The sequence below is a fragment of the Salvelinus sp. IW2-2015 genome, linkage group LG10 (assembly GCF_002910315.2).
Source record: "Salvelinus sp. IW2-2015 linkage group LG10, ASM291031v2, whole genome shotgun sequence".
NCBI classification, from domain to species: Eukaryota; Metazoa; Chordata; class Actinopteri; order Salmoniformes; family Salmonidae; genus Salvelinus; species Salvelinus sp. IW2-2015.
In genome coordinates, this window is record NC_036850.1 from 20855812 (window position 1) to 20877502 (window position 21691).

Sequence of the window (21691 nt, forward strand, 5' to 3'; positions counted from 1 at the left end):
GTCTGTACTGTGAGACGCCTAAGACAGCGCTACAGGGAGACAGGACGGACAGCTGATCGTCCTCACAGTGGCAGACCACGTGTAACAACACCTGCACAGGATCGGTACATCACACCTGCGGGACAGGTACAGGATGGCAACAACAACTGCCCGAGTTACACCAGGAATGCACAATCTCTCCATCAGTGCTCAGACTGTCCGCAATAGGCTGAGAGAGGCTGGATTGAGGGCTTGTAGGCCTGTTGTAAGGCAGGTTCTCACCAGACATCACTGGCAACAACGTCGCCTATGGGCACAAACCCACCGTCGCTGGACCAGAGAGGACTGGCAAAAAGTGCTCTTCACTGACGAGTTGCGGTTTTGTCTCACCAGGGGTGATGGTCGGATTCGTGTTTTATCGTCGAAGGAATGAGCGTTACACCGAGGCCTGTACTCTGGAGCGGGATCGATTTGGAGGTGTAGCGTCCGTTATGGTCCGGGGCGGTGTGTCACAGCATCATTGGACTGAGCTTGTTGTCATTGCAGGCAGGCAATCTCAATGCTGTTCATTACAGGGAAGACATCCTCCTCCCTCATGTGGTACCCTTCCTGCAGGCTCATCCTGACATGACCCTCCAGCATGACAATGCCACCATGCACAGAATGAGCAGTATGGCTGATTTCCTGCAAGACAGTACTGTCAGTGTTCTTCCATGGCCAGCGAAGAGCCCGGATCTCAATCCCATTGAGCACGTCTGGGACCTGTTGGATGTGAGGGCTAGGGCCATTCCACCCCCAGAAATGTCCGGGAACTTGCAGGTACCTTGGTGGAAGAGGGGGGTAACATCTCACAGCATCAACTGGCAAATATGGTGCAGTCCATGCGGAGGAGATGCACTGCAGTTCTTAATGCAGCTGGTGGCCACACCAGATACTGACTGTTACTTTTGATTTGGACCCTCCCACTTTTGTTCAGAGACACATTATTCCATGTCTGTAGAACTTGTTCAATTTGTCTCAGCTGTTGAATTTGGTATGTTCATACAAATATTTACACGTGAAGTTTGCTGAAAATAAACGCAGTTGACAGTGAGAGGACATTTCTTTTTTTGCTGAGTTTAGCTACAGCGGTTAGCTAGCTTGAAGTTGGTAGTGTTTTGTTCATTGTGTCTGTGGATTTAGCTAGCTACCATCCTATGGCCTACATTGTATATGAAGTGTGACTGTCTCATCTGTAGACGTATGGGGGAAAAATTCTCTTTTTGTTGGATTTTTACCCTAGACCCACTTCAATTTGCTTACTGCCCCAATGGGTCCACAGACAATGCAATCGCCATCACACTGCCCTATCCCATCTGGATGAGGAATACCTATGTAAGAATGGTGTTCATTGGCTACCGCTCAGCATTCAACACCATAGTACCCTCCATACTCGTCATTAAGCTTGAGACCCTGGGTCTTGACCCCGCCCTGTGCAACTGGGTCCTGGACTTCCTGATGGGCCGTCCCAAGGTGGTGAAGGTAGGAAACAACATCTCCGCTGATCCTCAACACTGGGGCCCAACAAGGGTGCGTTCTCAACCCCCTCCTGTACTCCCTGTTCACCCACGACTGCATGGCCATGCACGCCTCCAACTCAATCACTCAATCAAATTTGCAGACGACACTACAGTGGTAGTCTTAATTACCAACAATGACAAGACAGCCTACAGGGAGGAGGTGAGGGCTCTGTGTGGTGTCAGCAAAACAAAATAGATGATCGTGGACTTCAGGAAACAGCAGAGGGAGCATCCCCCTATCCACATCAACGGGACAGTAGTGGAGAAGGTGGAAAGTTTTAAGTTCCTCGGCGTACACATCACTGACAAACTGAAATGGTCCACCCAAACAGACAGTGTGGTGAAGAAGGCACAACAGCGCCTCTTAAACCTCAGGAGGCTGAACAAATTTGGCTTGTCATCTCAAACCCTCAATAACTTTTACAGGTGCACAATCGAGAGCATCCTGTCGGGCTGTATCACCGCCTGGTACGGCAACTGCATCGCCCACAAACGCAGGGCTCTCCAGAGGGTGGTGCGGTCTGCACAGTGCATCACCGGGGGCAAACTACCTACCCTCCAGGATAGCTACAACACCCAACGTCACAGGAAGGCAACAAATATCATCAAGGACAACAACCACCCGAGCCACTGCCTGTTCACCCCTCTTCCATCCAGAAGGTGAGGTCCGTACAGGTGTATCAAAGCTGAGACAGAGAAGCTGTTTCTCTATCTATCTCAAGGCCATCAGATTGTTCAACAGCCATCTCTAGCACAGAGAGGTGGCTGCCTACTTTCAGACTTGATATCATTGGCCACTTTTTAATAAATGGAACACTAGTCACTTTTTAATAACGACACTTTTAAGAATGTTTACATATCTCACATTACTCATCTCATGTGTATACTGCATCCGACACAATCTATTGCATCTTAGCCGCTCTCACTGCTCATCCACATATTTTATATTTATATATTCTTATCCCATTCCTTTACTAGATTGTGTGTTAGGTTTTGTTGTGGAATTGTTGATATTACATGTTAGATACTGCTGCACTGTCGGATCTAGAAGCATAAGCATTTCGCTACACTCACAGTAACATCTAAGAATTTGTTCTTAACTCACTTGCATTGATAAAGGTTAAATAAAAAAATCTGCCAACCATGTGAATGTGATTTTATTTCATTTAACCGCAGTGCTTTGTCTTAGCTATATGCTTTGCAATGCATGACAGTTAAGTCTACCTATGCTTCCATTGTAGACATGGAAATGCCAATGGCCTGTATTTATGTTAAGTCTGGACCAGTGTTTGTGCATAAGGTTATCTTCACCCACAGTATGTGAGACTATTGTACAGTCATAAATAGAGGATGACCGATTATGATTTTTCAACACCGATACGATTATTGGAGGACCAAAAAAGCCGATGCCGATTTTTAAAATATTTTTATTTGTAATAATGACAATTACAACAATACTGAATGAACACCTAATATAATACATCAATACAATCAATTTAGCCTCAAATAAATAATGAAACATGTTCAATTTGGTTTAAATAATGCAAAAAGTTTTAGTAGAAATTAAAAGTGCAATATGTGCCATGTAAGAAAGCTAACATTTAAGTTCCTTGCGCAGAACATGAGAACATATGAAAGCTGGTGGTTCCTTTTAACATGAGTCTTCAATATTCCCAGGTAGGAAGTTTTAGGTTGTAGTTATTATAGGACTATTTCTCTCTATACGATTTGTATTTCATATACCTTTGACTATTGGATGTTCTTATAGGCACTTTAGTATTGCCAGTGTAAAAGTATAGCTTCCATCCCTCTCCTCGTCGCTACCTGGGCTCGAACAAGGACCACATGGACAACAACCACCCTCGAAGCAGCGTTTCCCATGCAGAGCAAGGGGAACAACTACTCCAAGTCTGAGAGTGACGCTCTGAGAGTGACGTTTGAAACGCTATTAGCGCGCACCCTGCTAACTAGCTAGCCATTTCACATCGGTTACACCAGCCTAATCTCGGGAGTTGATATGCTTGAAGTCATAAACAGCGCAATGCTTGAAGCACAGCGAAGAGCTGCTGGCAAAAAGCACGAAAGTGCTATTTGAATGAATGCTTATGAGCCTGCTGGTGCCTACCATCGCTCAGTCAGACTTCTCTATCAAATCATAGACTTAATTATAATATAACACACAGAAATACGAGCCTTAGGTCATTAATATGGTCGAATCCGGAAACTATCATCTCAAAAACAAAACGTTTATTCTTTCAGTGAAATACGGAACTGTTCCGTATTTTATCTAACGGGTGGCATCCATAAGTCTAAATATTCCTGTTACATTGCACAACCTTCAATGTTATGTCATAATTATGTAAAATTCTGGCAAATTAGTTCGCAATGAGCCAGGCGGCCCAGACTGTTGCATATACCCTGACTCTGCGTGCAATGAACGCAATAGAAGTGACACAATTTCACCTGGTTAATATTGCCTGCTAACCTGGATTTCTTTTAGCTAAATATGCAGGTTCAAAAATATATACTTCTGTGTATTGATTTTAAGAAGGACATTGATGTTTATGGTTAGGTACACGTTGGCGCAACGACAGTCCTTTTTCGCGAATGCGCACCGCATCGATTATATGCAACGCAGGACACGCTAGATAAACTAGTAATATCATCAACCATGTGTAGTTATAACTAGATTGATTATGATTGATTGATTGTTTTTTATAAGATACGTTTAATGCTAGCTAGCAACTTACCTTGGCTTCTTACTGCATTCGCGTAACAGGCAGGCTCCTAGTGAGGCAGGTGGTTAGAGCGTTGGACTAGTTAACCGTAAGGTTGCAAGATTGAATCTCTGAGCTGACAAGGTAAAAATCTGTCGTTCTGCCCCTGAACAAGGCAGTTAGCCTAGGAACGGTGGGTTGTCATTGAAAATAAGAATGTGTTCTTAACTGACTTGCCTAGTTAAATAAAGGTGTAAAAAAAAAAAATAGCAAAATCGGCGTCCAAAATTTCCGATTGTTATGAACACTTGAAATCGGCCCTAATTAATCGGCCATTCCGATTTAATCGGTCGACCTCTAGTCATAAACAACCTGTTGGCCTTGCAGGTTACTTTGCAGAAATCCTCTAAGCATCTCTCTCTAGGCTTATGATCTCAGATTTTCACACACACCTTCTCTGATGGCCTCTTTTTATGCAGGTCAAACAAAACCAGGCCTCAGTGCAGCACGCACTCCATTTCTCAGCCTGGGGAATCTCATGTAGCCTCTCCCTCTTCTCTTAATGGGATCAATTCTGCCTGCCACACAAGTCACTTTAATACAGTCATTGGGTGTAAGATAAGATTGCTTTCATTTTACTACCTTTGGGCATGTTTTAAGTTCTCTCCAACCCTACCTGTCTTCACACCCTTGAGCATTGAGACATCTGCTTGCTTTTTCCCCCCTAATATTGTTATGTGTTTCTTAATGTTGGTTGCTTGAGATTCAAATGAAGACTTGTCCACACATTGCTTGGCGTCTTGGCACCTCTGTGTGAGGAGACTGCATGCAGCCCCGTGGGGTATAATAATGTAATTGAGAGAAGGATTCTTTATATCAGTAATGATGAATGGTTTGCCTCTGAGATGAGCTCTTCACAGCTCCGCTCATACAAAGTCGGTATTAAGAAAATAACTGAATACCAAAGCATACGATGCTCGCGTGTCTGTTCTGGTATATCTTTGTGTGCATCTTTCTGGCTGTGTGACAGTATGTTGAGTGTGATGTGACTTGATGTGGGCTGTGTGAATCTAGGCCATATGTAGAGACTAGAGGAGATATAACACACTTCAGCACACTGTCCTGACCTGGAGCTCAAGGACTTGCAGTCTTGCACTCACTAAACCCTAATGTCTGCACCATTTGACCATTTTCATTTCCCTATCAATAATGCGTTGCCTTCATTACAATGAAGCATGTTTGTTCATTCTGATATTCATTTGTTGAATATCTTTATTGACATTATCTTTGTCTCACAAAGATTTATATTAGATGTATTGTAGCCTACCACAATTAACTTTTATCTCATCAGGAGCCTAGTCTGTCTTTTTAAAGAGGATATATGAGGAAGAGAATTCAATTCCACTCTGTGAGCGTGCATGTGAGTCTCTGTGGAGGGTGCTAATGGAAGTCTGTTTAGGGATTCATTATTCACAGGCTAGCTGTGTGTGTAGGGGCCGCGGGGTGTGGCTCCATTATTCATGTTTAGTATCAGAGTGAAACAACTCTCACGGGACCAGTACAGAAAAGTATGAATATGTACGCACTCACTACTGTAAATCGCTCTGGATTAGAGCCTTTGCTAAATTACTAAAATGTAAAGGACTCACTGTCACTGCAGCACTGAAGCCTTTACCACAGCAGCACGGGACAGGCCTTCACCCCACAACCTCTCTTCTCTGTACATCTTCCTCACTTCCTCTGTATCTCCTGTCACTCTTCTTCCCTCACTCTCCCCTGCCACAGTCTGTCAGTTGGAGATGAGTGATTTGCATTGTTGTACCAGGACCCTGCTCTGCTGAACCCTCTCATTGCTGTGTGTGATGAGGCTCTTTGTCACCTATTACTCTGGCTTCTCCTGTAGATGGAGTGGGGAGCTGTGCAGTGAGGCACATTGACTGAGGCAGGCAGACTGCTTCGCTGTGTGTTTAAGACACTGCAGCAGTCTATTTGGCTGCTAGTGCCGGTACCCTTCTGTCAGAACCGAGCGCAGTCATTTCTCTCTCTCACTCGCTCTCACACTGTCTCAGCCTCCCAAATCCCCTTTCATGGCTCAAGCTCCTTCTGCCTCGATTTGTCTCTGTTCAATGAACTCCTTCGTCACCCTCTCCTTAGCGTGCATTCCTCCCCTTCCCTCTGCCTCCATGCTGCTTGACAACTAGGGGTTCCAGCCCCCACCCCCTCCAGCTGTCTGCCCACCTTCCCCAGAATAATTTCCTTTGTAGCATCTCTGACAGTCTGTGGGAGGAGAGAATCCCCTCATACGTACACACACACACACACACACACACACACACACACACACACACACACACCTAATGTATGCAATTATGAAAATGAATGCAGTCTCACTTTTCCTGGATATGCAGAGGCTATAAATAGAATGAGATTAGCAAATTGCCTGCATGTGCTGAGTTTGAGACCACAGCTAAGAGAGCTGCTGTGGCTCTGCTGCTGCGGCGGCTCTGCTGCTGCTAACACAATAGACGGTCTCTCGTTCTCTCGTCTGCAGCTTCTGAAGGGAACGAGTTTCTTGCTGCCTTTCACCTTCTATGACTGTGCTGTCAAAATAGGCTACACATTTACTCAGATCAACCCCCTCCATTTCTTCTGCATGACATACTGTACTGAACTCAAGTGCATACTGCTGCCTACATGTCGTTCCTGTGAGACTTTCTGACACGCTCACTCTACACCATGTTTTTCTACAAATGGAATAGAGGATGGGGAATTTTATTAGTGATGGGGGGGGCGGGTTGATATACAGCTGCTTAACGATATATTGATACTTTGACTCCGTGTGTGCGTAGCCTAGGCTAAATAAATAATACAAATAAAATGTTTTTTTTGCAAGGTAGAGCTAGTCGGCTGTACCGCTGCCAAAATTCTGGTATGTTGAATCCTATGGCTTGTTCTCCATAATATTTTAAAATGGGGAATCAACATGTTTTCAGCACTTGTATTTCCATGACAGATCAAAACTGTCTCATGCGGTCTCTTGTTTCTCTGCAGCAGTGAGCAATATGTTTGGAACATCAAATCGCACTATTGAATTGCAATACATATAGAATCGCAATACATATCGCATCGGCACCTAAGTATGGTGATAATATTGTGAGTTCCCTGGCAATTCCGCCTTGGAATTTATGGTGTTATATTGGAGGTATTAAATGCCCAGTGCAGACATAAACATGATTTTGCTGTTTTATATAGTTGAAGTCGGGAACTTTACATACACTTTAGCCAAATACATTTAAACTCCGTTTTTCACAATTCCTGACATTTAATCCTAGTTCCCTGTCTTATGTCAGTTACGATCACCACTTTATTTTAAGAATGTGAAATGTCAGAATAATAGTAGAGAGAATGATTTATTTCAGCTTTTATTTATTTCATCACATTCCCAGTGGGTCAGAAGTTTACATGCACTCAATTAGTATTTGGTAGCATTGCCTTTAAATTGTTTAACTTGGGCCAAACGTTTCAGGTAACCTTCCACAAGCTTCCCACAATAAATTGGGTGAATTTTGGCCCATTCCTTCCGACAGAGCTGGTGTAATTGAGTCAGGTTTGTAGGCCCCCTTGCTCGCACACACTTTTTCAGTTCTGCCCACAAATCTTCTATGGGATTGAGGTCAGGGCTTTGTGATGGCCACTCCAATACCTTGACTTTGTTGTCAAGCCATTTTGCCACAACTTTGGAAGTATGCTTGGGGGCATTGTCCATTTGGAAAACCAACTTGCGACCAAGCTTCAACTTCCTGACCGATGTCTTGATGTTGCTTCAATATATCCACAATTTTCCCTCATGATGCCATCTATTTTGTGAAGTGCACCAGTCCCTCCTGCAGCAAAACACCCCCACAACATGATGCTGCCACCCCCGTGCCTCAAGGTTGGGATGGTATTCTTCGGCTTGCAAGCCTCCCTCTTTTTCCTCCAAACATAACGATGGTCATTATGGCCAATCAGTTCAATATTTGTTTCATCAGACCAGAGGACATCTCTCAAAAGTACGATCTTTACGGTCTGCAACTGCACGTAAGGATAGTCTGGCTTTTTTATGGCGTTTTTTGAGCAGTGGCTTCTTCCTTGCTGAGTGGCCTTTCAGGTTATGTGGATATAGATACTTTTGTACCTATTTCCTCCAGCATCTTCACAAGGTCCTTTGCTGCTGTTCTGGGATTGATTTTCTCACCAAAGTACGTTAATCTCTAGGAGACAGAACGCGTCTCCTTCCTGAGCGGTATGACTGCTGCGTGGTCCCATGGTGTTTGTACTTGCGTACTATTGTTTGTACAGATGAACATGATACCTTCAGGCATTTGGAAATTTCTCCCAAGGATGATCCAGACTTGTGGAGGTCTACAATTTTCTTGGCTGATTTCTTTAGATTTTCCCATGGTGTCAAGCAAAGAGGCACTGAGTTTGAAGGTAGGCTTTGAAATACATCCACAGGTACACCTCCAATTGACTCAAATTATGTCAATTAGTCTAAAGTATGACATTTTCTGGAATTTTCCAAGTTCTTTAAAGGCACAGTCAACTTAGTGTATGTGAACTTCTGACCCACTGGAATTGTGATACAGTGAAATAATCTGTCTAAACAATTGTTGGAAAAATGACTTGTCATGCACGAAGTAGATGTCCTAACCGACTTGGCGAAACTATAGTTTGTTAACAAGAAATGTGTGAAGTGGTTGAAAAAAGGGTTTTAATGACTCCCAACCTAAGTGTATGTAAACTTCCAACTTTAACTATCTACTGTATATTGCCACACTGAGTTTGGAGTAATACTAAAAGGGTGAATGTCCTTTTTAGTGTAAGAGCTGTTTGAAAATACCGCCTACATGTCTGTCCGTTTTGATGGGATGGAGTTTTGGCCTGCCTGGTTACATCACCAGGCAGTAAAGTAGTTAATAGACCAATAAGAAAGCATTCCAAACCTCTCTGCCAGTAACAGCTAGTTTTGTTTTTCCCTCCCCACTCGGAATACTCCCAGACAGTCCTAGCAAAATCTTGCTTGAGAAATTGGTCTCTGCTAAGAAGCTATTTTAGTTTATTGTTGACCATTGTGTTAAACAATCACAGTAAGGTACATAATTGTTACCCTGAAATGATTTTGATATGGATATAAAAATGGCTGCTATGGGCCTTTAATACAACTACAGTACCTTAGGCCTAGGCTATTTGCTGAGTGTAGGTCTCATGCTCAGATGGCCACAAGAAAAGCATCAGCTCTCTTGTACTGTCTCAACCTTCAATCTGTGGGTAATAGTAATATGGTTAAGGTCTAGTAGTGAGTATTTGTATGGGCTTGGAATACCTAGCCTAGAGTACTGATGGGCCTAGATGAGATCCAGTCAGGCCAGGCTGACAGTTGAGCTGAAGCCTGAAGCGGTCAGGTCAGGACCTCGGCAGTTTGAACACGAGCTCTCTACCTCTCCTCTCACATGTAGTCAGCCTGTTGTTGTTCATCTGTCTATCCCCCTGAAACGAAGAGTAGGAGAACAAGATAAACAACAGATGGGTCCAGCCGTTTCAGTGGGACTGCGAAGAACGGACCATGTCTAAAAACGAAGAGAATTGAGCGATGGAAAGGTGGCGTGCAGCAGATGGCAGAGCCAGGCGTGCTCTGTTTAATGAGGTGGTGGAGTGGAGCACTACGAAGGGATGCCCACATACCTCCCTCTGTCTTTCTATTTTCCTGTAGGCCTCTCGCTCTCTCTACCATCTTTTCCTCTGTATTTTCCTTTCTCTCCCTCAGATGGCTTTCTCCTCCCATAGCTGCTCCACATGACTCTTGAACAGAGGAATTCAGATCTAGGCTGATCACTTCACTCAAATATAATCATTCTCTTCTCGCTGTTGCGCTTGTTCCACTTTTAGCCTTGTGTATTCCCCACAATCAAAGGCTTGTGTATTCTATTTGTATACCGAAACTAACCCAGTTGTAAGTATAGTGTGTCCCTTGTGGTGCCTTTATGTAGACGTTGACAAACACCTAGCCTGAGGAAGCTTGCCAGCTTTTAAAACAGTATTTTGCCAGAGAAATTGCCATGTGAGATATTTGGAGTCACCTGTGTCTGTCTTCTCTGTGCTAGGGGTGCTGACCTGGTCCTGTCGTGGAAGTGCCATGTTACTCATGAGCTCACGTTGTGTCGTTTGTTCTCTCTGTGATGCTGGGGCAGTGGGACACAGGATTAGGGCAGACAGATGAAAAGAACAGAAGGGCATATTAGACTCTGGGAGCCAGGCTGCTTTATCTCAGGGCACATCGTGTCTCACTGCGCTAACACTAATTGTAGCCCACTTCCTGGTTCCTGCTACTAGGGACAGTAGGAGGGAGGCAGCAGACAACACCGTGACAGCCAGGCATGTGCCTTGTCTGACTGGAGCAGTTTAGCACCCTGATACTGTCTGTCAGTGCCCTGCTTTAGAACCACCAACACTCGTAACAGAGCACAATGCCTCAAACTTCCACTGTGCACTCTGCTCTGCAAGGGGGGGGTCCATGTTCAGTTCTCCTCACTCAGTTAGGCTAAGGCTAGTAGAACGTAGATGCTGTGAGGACACCAGTCATGACACTGGACTCACTGTGCTTCTCACCATAGGATTGTTTACACTGCGTCTGTGCAAAGAGACTAATGATCTCTCACTTGTGTGCATAGCACTTGTGATTTCCATACTCTGTGCAATGACATAATGTTTTATAGTTAATTTATCTTGTGATTTTGCTGTGGTTAGGCTAATCAATAGTGTAAAGAATTTTTCACATTCAAAACTTATCTATTGAGTCATCTGTTGTGAACAGTTATGCACTTGTTGTCTCGTCAACATCGGACCCCTCCACTGAGCTGTGAATGTGTGTACTGTAGTGTGAGCTGTTGCTCTGTATTTGCATAGTCAGGAGGTCACATTTCCATATTTCTCCCTGTACCTTTCTTTGCTGCCAGTAAACTCTACAATACCAACTCTGTGCTACAGGCCCAGCACACACCAACACACCTGCAACCTCTGAGCCTACCATGAAACTCCTCCCAACATAACATCAACATGTCACCAAATAATTGATTAAAACACACTGTTTTGCAATGAATTTCTACAGTAGCCTCAATAGCACCCTCTATGGTAGCACCATGGTGTAGCTGGAGGACAGCTGTTTTCCGTCCTCCTCTGGCTACATTGACTTAAACAACTAGTAGGCTCATGGTTCTCATCCCCTTCCATGGACTTTCACAGTAATTTTGACTTCTGAAGGAAGTCGTCCAAGCGATCAGACCCCTTGCAGTAAGAATTAACATCTTGTCCATCCAATCAAAGGATCAGGTTATGAATCTAGTACAGCTATAGCTCTAGCACTGTAATGCATAAATTCTGGAGAGTAGTTGACTCAAAGATGATAGTTGAACAGTTGTGAACAAATTAAGGAGAAGGTGCAGGGAGAGTGAGCGCTAGCTCTATATTTCTTAGTTTACCTTTCATTTACCAACTAATGCAGTTTAATAAAGCTACTCGACAACCTGACTCTGAGAGGAATGCTATTTATGTTTGCTAGATGGCCAAGGCTATCCAACACTGCAACTCTTCCAAGTGAAGCCAAGGTAAGCTTTCAGTTTTATTTATTGTCACCAGGGCCTGCCGGTGTAACTGCTTGTTGTACTGTGTGATTGTCCACTTGGATTTGACTGTGGGATTACTAACAGGTAAGTTCTTTTTGGTTGACTAAAACGTTAATATGGTTACAACTAGGGCTGGGATGATACAAGTATTTAGATATCATTAGTATTGTGTTAAGGAAACTAAGTGGATTTAAATTCTTTAGGAAAACATTGTCATCCAGAGTCATTTTCCAAGCTATCGCACACAATTTAACATACAGCAGGTTTTTAAAGGCCCAAAAGGTCAGGGGTGTATTCATTCTGCCAATTCTGTTGCAAAAATGTCTTAAATAGAAGCAAACGGAATAAAACTGGGAGGGACCTACCTGAATTTGTCCAATGGAAACTCATTTTTGTTTTCATTTCAACTGTTTCGACTAATGATTACACCCCATATCAGCTAGATGCAGGCAAGAGTGTTCAAGACGGTATTGAATGTGTCACTGTCTCACCTTGATTACTCCAATTTTGTCTCTTGACCTGTGCACCTATGTTATGAACTTTCATTTGTAGGCTACGTTGTAGCAACCTCATGATGGGTAAAGGTTAAATTTAGAGTATAATTTAGTAGCCTAAACCTATCGACGTTACGTTGATATGGAATATGAAGGACAGGCAGCCAATATGCTTTAATAGAAATAAGGCCATGCTCAGTAAAAACAAAAGTTCCTCCCTAATCTTGAACGGCACCGACCGCCACTGCCAGACACTCGGGTCATGTAAGGTAGTTGAGTTCTGAAATGTGAACTCACCTCTGTGCACCATCCATTTCTACCTGGAGCAACCTGCATATGCTGTTGAGAAACATTAGCTTACTACTCAGAATAGAGTTTTCACAATGTGGTACATACGCAACACTGTCTCTCACTGACATAGTTGTTACATACTGTAGGCCTAATAATGATTTTTGTGGTTTTTGAAAGTGTGAATTACTGTTCACTTCCGACCAGCTGCAGCCATGGAGACTTCAGCCAGCACAGGAAAACAATCAGTAGCACGCTGACTGCACAAGCAGAATGATCTCTCTCCACCTGAAGAAGACTTCACATGTAGCTGAAGCAATGCTATCCATCTGGGGAGGCTCTTCTGGCAAACATGTATACAGTACCTACTTGCTTAGTGCTTGTTGACCACACATAAGCATGACATGGTAGTATCCACAGCAAATCTATTATTTCTATGTCACTGTTCATTCAACACTAGATGGCTAGAGAAGAGTACTGAGGTTTTGGATTGATGGCTTTACTTTCAGAGTTTTTTTGTACACTTACTGGAGAGTGGCGTAAAGTTTTTCCGACTAGTTGGCTCAGCAGAGCGCTGTGCTTGTAAAATGGAGTTTATTTCTGGTTGTCTGTAGTACGGTGTCGCTTTCTCAGCAGTATTTCTTGGCTCTGAATGAGTTGATGTAGACCTAGTGTGAATGGATTGATGTAGACCTAGTGTGAATGGATTGATGTAGACCTAGTGTGAATGGATTGATGTAGACCTAGTGTGAATGGATTGATGTAGACCTAGTGTGAAAAGATTGATGTAGACCTAGTGTGAATGGATTGATGTAGACCTAGTGTGAATGGATTGATGTAGACCTAGTGTGAATGGATTGATGTAGACCTAGTGTGAAAAGATTGATGTAGACCTAGTGTGAATGGATTGATGTCAACCGGGCTAGACAATCTGGACCCTTTCTTTCAAAAATTATCTACCGAAATTGTTGCAACCCCTTTTACTAGCCTGTTCAACCTCTCTTTCGTGTCGTCTGTGAATACCAAAGATTGGAAAGCAGCTGCGGTCATCCCCCTTTTCAAAGGGGGACACACTCTTGACCCAAACTGCTACAGACCTATATCTATCCTACCCTGCCTTTCCAAGGTCTTCGAAAGCCAAGTCAACAAACAGATTACCGACCATTTCGAAGGTCCTAAACTTTCTTAACCGCCATCGTTAAGAAACAATACTGTGCAGCCGTATTCATTGACCTGGCCAAGGCTTTCGACTCTGTCAATCACCACATCCTCATCGGCAGACTCGATAACCTTGGTTTCTCAAATGATTGCCTCGCCTGGTTCACCAACTACTTCTCTGATAGAGTTCAGTGTGTCAAATCGGAGGGCCTGTTGTCCGGGCCTCTGGCAGTCTCTATGGGGGTGCCACAGGGTTCAACTCTTGGGCCGACTCTTCTCTGTATACATCAATGATGTCGCTCTTGCTGCTGGTGAGTCTCTGATCCACCTCTACGCAGACGACACCATTCTGTATACTTCTGGCCCTTCTTTGGACACGGTGTTAACAACCCTCCAGACGAGCTTCAATGCCATACAACTCTCCTTCCGTGGGCTCCAACTGCTCTTAAATACTTGTCGCCAAACCCACTGGCTCCAGGTCATCTACAAGACCCTGCTAGGTAAAGTCCCCCCTTATCTCAGCTCGCTGGTCACCATAGCAGCACCCACCTGTAGCACGCGCTCCAGCAGGTGTACATCTCTGGTCACCCCCAAAGCCAATTCCTCCTTTGGCTGCCTCTCTTCCAATTCTCTGCTGCCAATGACTGGAACGAACTACAAAAATCTCTGAAACTGGAAACACTTATCTCCCTCACTAGCTTTAAGCACCAGTTGTCAGAGCAGCTCACAGATTACTGCACCTGTACATAGCCCATCTATAATTTAGCCCAAACAACTACCTCTTCCCCTACTGTATTTATTTATTTTGCTCCTTTGCACCCCATTATTTCTATTTCTACTTTGCACATCTACCATTCCAGTGTTTTACTTGCTATATTGTATTTACTTTGCCACCATGGCCTTTTTGCCTTCACCTCCCTTATCTCACCTCATTTGCTCACATTGTATATAGACTTATTTTTCTACTGTATTATTGACTGTATGTTTGTTTTACTCCATGTATAACTCTGTTGTATTTGTCGAACTGCTTTGCTTTATCTTGGCCAGGTCGCAATTGTAAATGAGAACTTGTTCTCAACTTGCCTACCTGGTTAAATACAAAATAAATAAAAATGTAGACCTAGTGTGAATGGGTTGATGTAGACCTAGTGTGAAGCACCTAATGACTGTCATTGAACTCAGCAGAGAAAGGAGTGTTCTACTATACGAAGAGGTAGTTATCATGGTTTTATAGTGTGTTACATCACTCAGTGGATTTCCATGGTAGCGATATCAGCAGGGAGCCTGCGAGAGCTGAAAAGAATAGAGGGGATGAGTGGGAAAGGAGAAGATTACGCTCGGAGGTATAGAGCGTCACTCACATGGCTGTGTGTGTAGGCACCTTCAGTGAACTTGACTCGCTGAGTGGGCTCTAAGCAGCTCTGTGTTTGACCTCAGTACGTCAGCGCTGCTGCTGGAGTTGAGCTCATTTCTCAGACGTAATCCTCCTTCCTGCCTTGGTTCAGAAACCTTGCCTGTGTTTCCTCACCGGCTCTGTGTTGAATCATCTCCTTTCACCAGCACTATAGCAGCCATGGATGATATGGCTGTTTCACTCACATACGCTGACTGACACTGAAGTGAGGAGGATATTCAGTCCCTCTTAGAGGACGATGGAAGTAGGCTAGATTAAAGAAATTTGTATTTATTAAAAACAATGGGGTTTGGCGTGATGCTTTCCCTTTCCACTGACTGACACTATGAATGGCAAATAGAAAAGTGGGTGGCCTCTGGGTATACCAGAGCTGCTATATTTGGCTCTGTCAGTTTGCATACAGATCTGCAATTAGCCAACTTCCTGTTTTAAAACAGGATGTAGGACTAGCAGTGCTCTGCTGTGCTGTGAGGCCATTGATACACTAGTGGTTGTATGGATGAGGCCAGCCAGCCCACCCAGGCCTTCTGGTCATGCATAATTTAATAGCACTAGAATTCTACAGTACATTTATGGAGTTCCGAAAGCACTGGGTTACAATCAGTATCTGGCTGGATGGGGCTGCTGTCCATAACATTGACAGACTGGACACTACCACAGCCAAACAGCAGCACTATTAAAACAGGTTGACAGTGAATAGAGTCCCTGGTCACAGTGCCAGTGCCTCCCTTTTTTCTGTCTGTAGTGAGGTGGGGGGCACTGATTGCCCCCCACGATAGATGAGGCAGTGTGTTGACTGGTGAGATACTGTACTGGCCCTCCTGTGGTGAATTGACCATGCTGTGTGTGCCTTTGTCTGATGCAGCATGAACCGTATGGCCTTGTTGTGTGCCTCCAGTATTTTCTCTGTCCTCCCCTTTCTCATCCTCAGGGACAGACCACCAAGACACCCTTCAGGCCAGGCATCTGCTGTGTTCTGCCTGCATACTGTAGCCTAGATCCAGCCAATACAGATCATACTGCTCACTACTGTAGCCTAGATCCAGCCAATACAGATCATACTGCTCACTACTGTAGATCAGATACAGATCATTCAGCTCTCACAGCACAGAGGCCTACCTGACACAGATGAGCTGAGATAGTGGTGGGTTTAGCTTTAGAGATCAGAGCAGTGGGCAACAGGCAGAGGGAGGCTTAATTTCCTTTGGGAGGATCAACTCTCCTGCATTCGCCTCACTCTGAAGGTCACGGTGGAGAGTAGAGGTCGACCGATTGTGATTTTTTTCAACGCCGATACCGATTTATTGGAGGACAAAAAAAGCCGATACCGATTTAATCGGGCGATTTAAAAAAATATATATATATAATTTTTTTAAATGATGTATTTATATGTATCATTCACACACACACATTTTTGTAATAATGACAATTGCAACAATACTGAATGAACAATGAACACTTAATTTATTTTATTTATGTATTATATTAAGTTTAGTCTCAAATAACATGAGAACATATGTTAAAACGAACCACCATCTTTCATGGGTCTTCAATATTCCCAGTTAAGAAGTTTTAGGTTGTAGTGCAGAAAGCAGAGCTTGTCTGCATGGTCCCCTGTCAGTCTGCTCCTCCGCGAAACACAGACCTTATTTGAAGTAGATCAAGACATTCTCTATGGAAGACATGAACGGTAAAATAACGAAGGAACCCCTTTCAAGTTCAGCCGCAAGTTATTACAGGAATTATAACGCGTCGACTATTTCTCTCTAAACCATATACCTTTGACTAATCCGGAAACTATCACCTCAAACAAAACGTTTATTCTGTTACGTATTTTATCTAACGAGTGGCATCCATGAGTCTAAATATTCCTGTTACATTGCACAACCTTCAATGTTATGTCATAATTACGTAAAATTCTGGCAAATTAGTTCGTAAAGAGCCAGGCGGCCCAAACTGTTGCATATACCATGACTATGCGTGCAATGAACGCAAGAGAAATGACACAATTTCACCTGTTTAATATTGCCTGCTAACCTGGATTTCTTTTAGCTAAATATGCAGGGTTAAAAATATATACTTGTATTGATTTTAAGAAAGGAATTGATGTTTATGGTTAAGTACACATTGGAGCAATGACAGTCATTGATTGATTGTTTTTTATAAGATAAGTTTAATGCAAGCTAGCAACTTACCTTAGCTTACTGCATTCGCGTAACAGGCAGGCTCCTCGTGGAGTGCAATGTAATCAGTGTTAGAGCATTGGACTAGTTAACTGTAAGGTTGCAAGATTGGATCCCCCGAGCTGACAAGGTTAAAAATCCTAGGCCGTCATTGAAAATAAGAATGTGTTGTTAACTGACTTGCCTAGTTAAATAAAGATTAAATAAAGGTGTAAAAAAATATATAGCAAATCGGCGCCCAAAAATACAGATTTTCCGATTGTTATGAAAACTTGAAATCGGCCCTAATTAATCGGTCGACCTCTAGTGGAGAGGCACAATTATTGGCACTTAGAAATGCTTATCTGCATAGAGCAGTCTTATTGTTTTGTCCTATATTTCACTCATTCTAGTACGTAGGCTATTGCAGTCTATAACAGCACATTAAGTGTGTTTTTTTTGCAGTAGATGAGGTTGTGCCAGTGTTCATGCACCTTGGTTGAAAAACAAGGTAGTGACAGTAGGCTATTTTTTTCCTCTGCATGTGAATCTTATTCACAGTGACTGAGTTGACATACAGTAAACTGCAGATTGAAGCTGTTTAACAGAACTAAGCAGAGTAACATTTTAAATCTGGTTCTCTCTTGTTTACTGACCAGACCACATGTGGTTGTCTACCAGGCTGAGCATGCATCCTGTTCCAGTGTGGTGTTAGTCTGTCAGAGGGAACCACAATACGTGGTGATTGACGATCTTCTCTTCTGTTGTCCTGCAGCTCTGATGGTACCAGCTGACCAGTGACACCTGCCTGAGGACACCTCACCCGCTGCCCCCCTCTCCCCCACCCCCTTTACCATGTCTGGGATCCAGGTGAGAGGAACACACCTACACACGCGTGCTAGTAGTGCACAAGTCAGCTGTTTGTTCACCCCTGCTTGCAATTGCTAATAACCCATCCGCAACCATCTGACTATGTGAAAATCTGAGGCCCAATAACATTTTGCACATATTCTTGATGAACGTTAATAATCTCACTGGTTTGTGACCACACAAGCAACCAAAATAGTGCTGCTAATAGCTCTATATTGCAAATGATGTGGTTGAAGAAAAAAAATCTGCGATTTAAATGTATAATGTCATCTTCATTTCTACACACTTTCTTACCTGGCCATTTACGTTTAGACTGGAGTATTTCTTCATAAATTATAACATTTATCTATTAGATTTCTTTTTTGGGGGGGGGGGGTGGACACCTACGACCCACTCACAACCACCCAACAGTTGAGAATCGCTGCCCTAGAAGACTAAATAAATCCTTGCTCACCATAATGTCTTAAATCGATAGAATGAATGCTTCAATCTAGTTGACATCGGTCAAGTTCTGTCATCCCTGCTTCTTTTGCGGAGAAAAGACATTTAGGGACCAGGTGAGGGGGATAAAGTTAAATAAATTGAGAGATCTCGCTATCTACAGTGGGGAGAACAAGTATTTGATACACTGCCGATTTTTGCAGGTTTTCCTACTTACAAAGCATGTAGAGGTCTGTAATTTCTATCATAGATACACTTCAACTGTGAGAGATGGAATCTAAAACAAAAATCCAGAAAATCACATTGTATGATTTTTAAGTAATTAATTTGATTTTTATTGCATGACATAAGTATTTGATCACCTACCAACCAGTAAGAATTCCGACTCTCACAGACCTGTTAGTTTTTCTTTAAGAAGCCCTCCTGTTCTCCACTCATTACCTGTATTAACTGCACCTGTTTGAACTCGTTACCTGTATAAAAGACACCTGTCCACACACTCAATCAAACAGATTCCAACCTCTCCACAATGGCCAAGACCTGTGTAAGGACATCAGGGATAAAATTGTAGACCTGCACAAGGCTGGGATGGGCTACAGGACAATAGGCAAGCAGCTTGGTGAGAAGGCAACAACTGTTGGCGCAATTATTAGAAAATGGAAGTTCAAGATGACGGTCAATCACCCTCGGTCTGGGGCTCCATGCAAGATCTCACCTCGTGGGGCATCAATGATCATGAGGAAGGTGAGGGATTAGCCCAGAACTACACGGCAGGACCTGGTCAATGACCTGAAGAGAGCTGGGACCACAGTCTCAACGAAAACCATTAGTAACACACTACGCCGTCATAGATTAAAATCCTGCAGCGCACGCAAGGTCATGTCCAGGCCTGTCTGAAGTTTGCCAATGACCATCTGTATGATCCAGAGGAGGAATGGGAGAAGGTCATGTGGTCTGATGAGACAAAAATAGAGCTTTTTGGTCTAAACTCCACTCGCCGTGTTTGGAGGAAGAAGAAGGATGAGTACAACCCCAAGAACACCATCCCAACCGTGAAGCATGGAGGTGGAAACATCATTCTTTGGGGATGCTTTTCTGCAAAGGGGACAGGACGACTGCACCGTATTGAGGGGAGGATGGATGGGGCCATGTATCGCGAGATCTTGGCCAACAACCTCCTTCCCTCAGTAAGAGCATTGAAGATGGGTCGTGGCTGGGTCTTCATGCATGACAACGACCCGAAACACACAGCCAGGGCAACTAAGGAGTGGCTCCGTAAGAAGCATCTCAAGGTCCTGGAGTGGCCTAGCCAGTCTCCAGACCTGAACCCAATAGAAAATCTTTGGAGGGAGCTGAAAGTCCGTCTGCCCCGAAACCTGAAGGATCTGGAGAAGGTCTGTATGGAGGAGTGGGCCAAAATCCCTGCTGCAGTGTGTGCAAACCTGGTCAAGAACTACAGGAAACGTATGATCTCTGTAATTGCAAACAAAGGTTTCTGTACCAAATATTAAGTTTTGCTTTTCTGATGTATCAAATACTTATGTCATGCAATAAAATGCAAATTAATTACTTAAAAATCATACAATGTGATTTTCTGGATTTTTGTAGATTCTGTCTCTCACAGTTGAAGTGTACCTATGATAAAAATTACAGACCTCTACATGCTTTGTAAGTAGGAAAACCTGCAAAATCGGCAGTGTATAAATACTTGTTCTCCCCACTGTATATCTAAAAAGTACGGGGAAGATTTTCTGTGCAATGTTTCCAAATGACATCAGTTTGACTGGTTGTAAGGAAATAGAAAGCTATGAATACGACCCATTGTGTTTATGATCAGATTTAGTTCTGCTTGGGTGCATATTTTATGTGGTTGAAATACTATCTGCTTTTATGATTCCAATAAATATACCCCCTGTAGACGTGTGATCGAACTGCGCATTCGCTTAAGATGCTGAAAGAAAATCATATCTGCACTCCTGTTCCTGAGTAAAAATGTGGCCAACATTTGCATCATTTTATTGCAAGAAATGCTTAATTCTGCAGGAGTTAATATTAAGGCTATGAGAGGTTGTCGTGTCCAGATTTCAGTTTCCATTTAACCCATCTGAACAGTAGGCTACAGTTCCCTTGACGTGCCATAGGACTATTTGATGTCCCCATCTTCTGACTGTCGAATTTGTACAGATCCATCACACAACACTGCTATCATCCTCTTACCACTTCACAAAATCTTTCCCAAACATTACCTTTCTGGCCCTTACTTCTCTTTATTTTCTACTCTCCATTTCACAGCTTTTTTCTTATTGAATTAAACTAAGTTTCTCTGCCCGTTCCCGAAAGTATTTTGTGATTGGCGTGTAGGCTATTTGACACGCGTACAGCTGGGCCCTAAAGCTCAGGCTGACATGCTAATGCCATAAAGCCTAAAATAATGAAAGGGAACCTCAATGTAGCCTATTGATATAAATTGCACAAGAATTCTACCTTTAAAAAAATAATAATAATAATTCTAAAGGTATTGTTTTCTCTTTCTTCAACCCGCCACCCTTCAGCCACACAATGTCATGACCCTAAACGCCCCGCAGATACAACCACAGGGACTGCAGTTTGAGTCAACCCATGCATCACTAACGAATGCACGCATCCTACTTGCACACACATTCTAATGTGCCCTGCCCCTTTCAGACGTGTCATATTTCCTGACTGACATTAGTGCTTCTGATTTTCATCTGCCAGCAGCTGCATAGCATGACTGACATCCCCCGTCTTCACATTTGCTTATCAACCCAAATTATTTTAATCTTTGGCACACAACAGTACATAACTCTCACATCGCTCCCTCTGTGACGCTTGTCTCTCTTTGACTCCTATCGGGAAATGATTGAGGGATGTGTGTCCTGATAACGATATCAGACACACACAGCTGTGTGTAGAGCATTGCTTCAGGA

The 21691-nt window shown here is 43.3% G+C and overlaps 1 protein-coding gene across 2 annotated transcripts in view; it reads left to right on the forward strand.

Annotated features, from left to right (window-relative positions):
* Positions 1-21691, forward strand: part of LOC111969510 (tyrosine-protein kinase CSK) — a 40224-nt gene that overhangs the window by 7072 nt on the left and 11461 nt on the right. For both annotated transcript variants that reach the window (XM_023995686.2, XM_023995687.2), the window contains exon 2: positions 18208-18302. In XM_023995686.2, the coding sequence (XP_023851454.1) occupies positions 18288-18302 (15 nt within the window). In that variant the 5' untranslated portion in view covers positions 18208-18287. The remainder of the gene's footprint in view (positions 1-18207; positions 18303-21691) is intronic.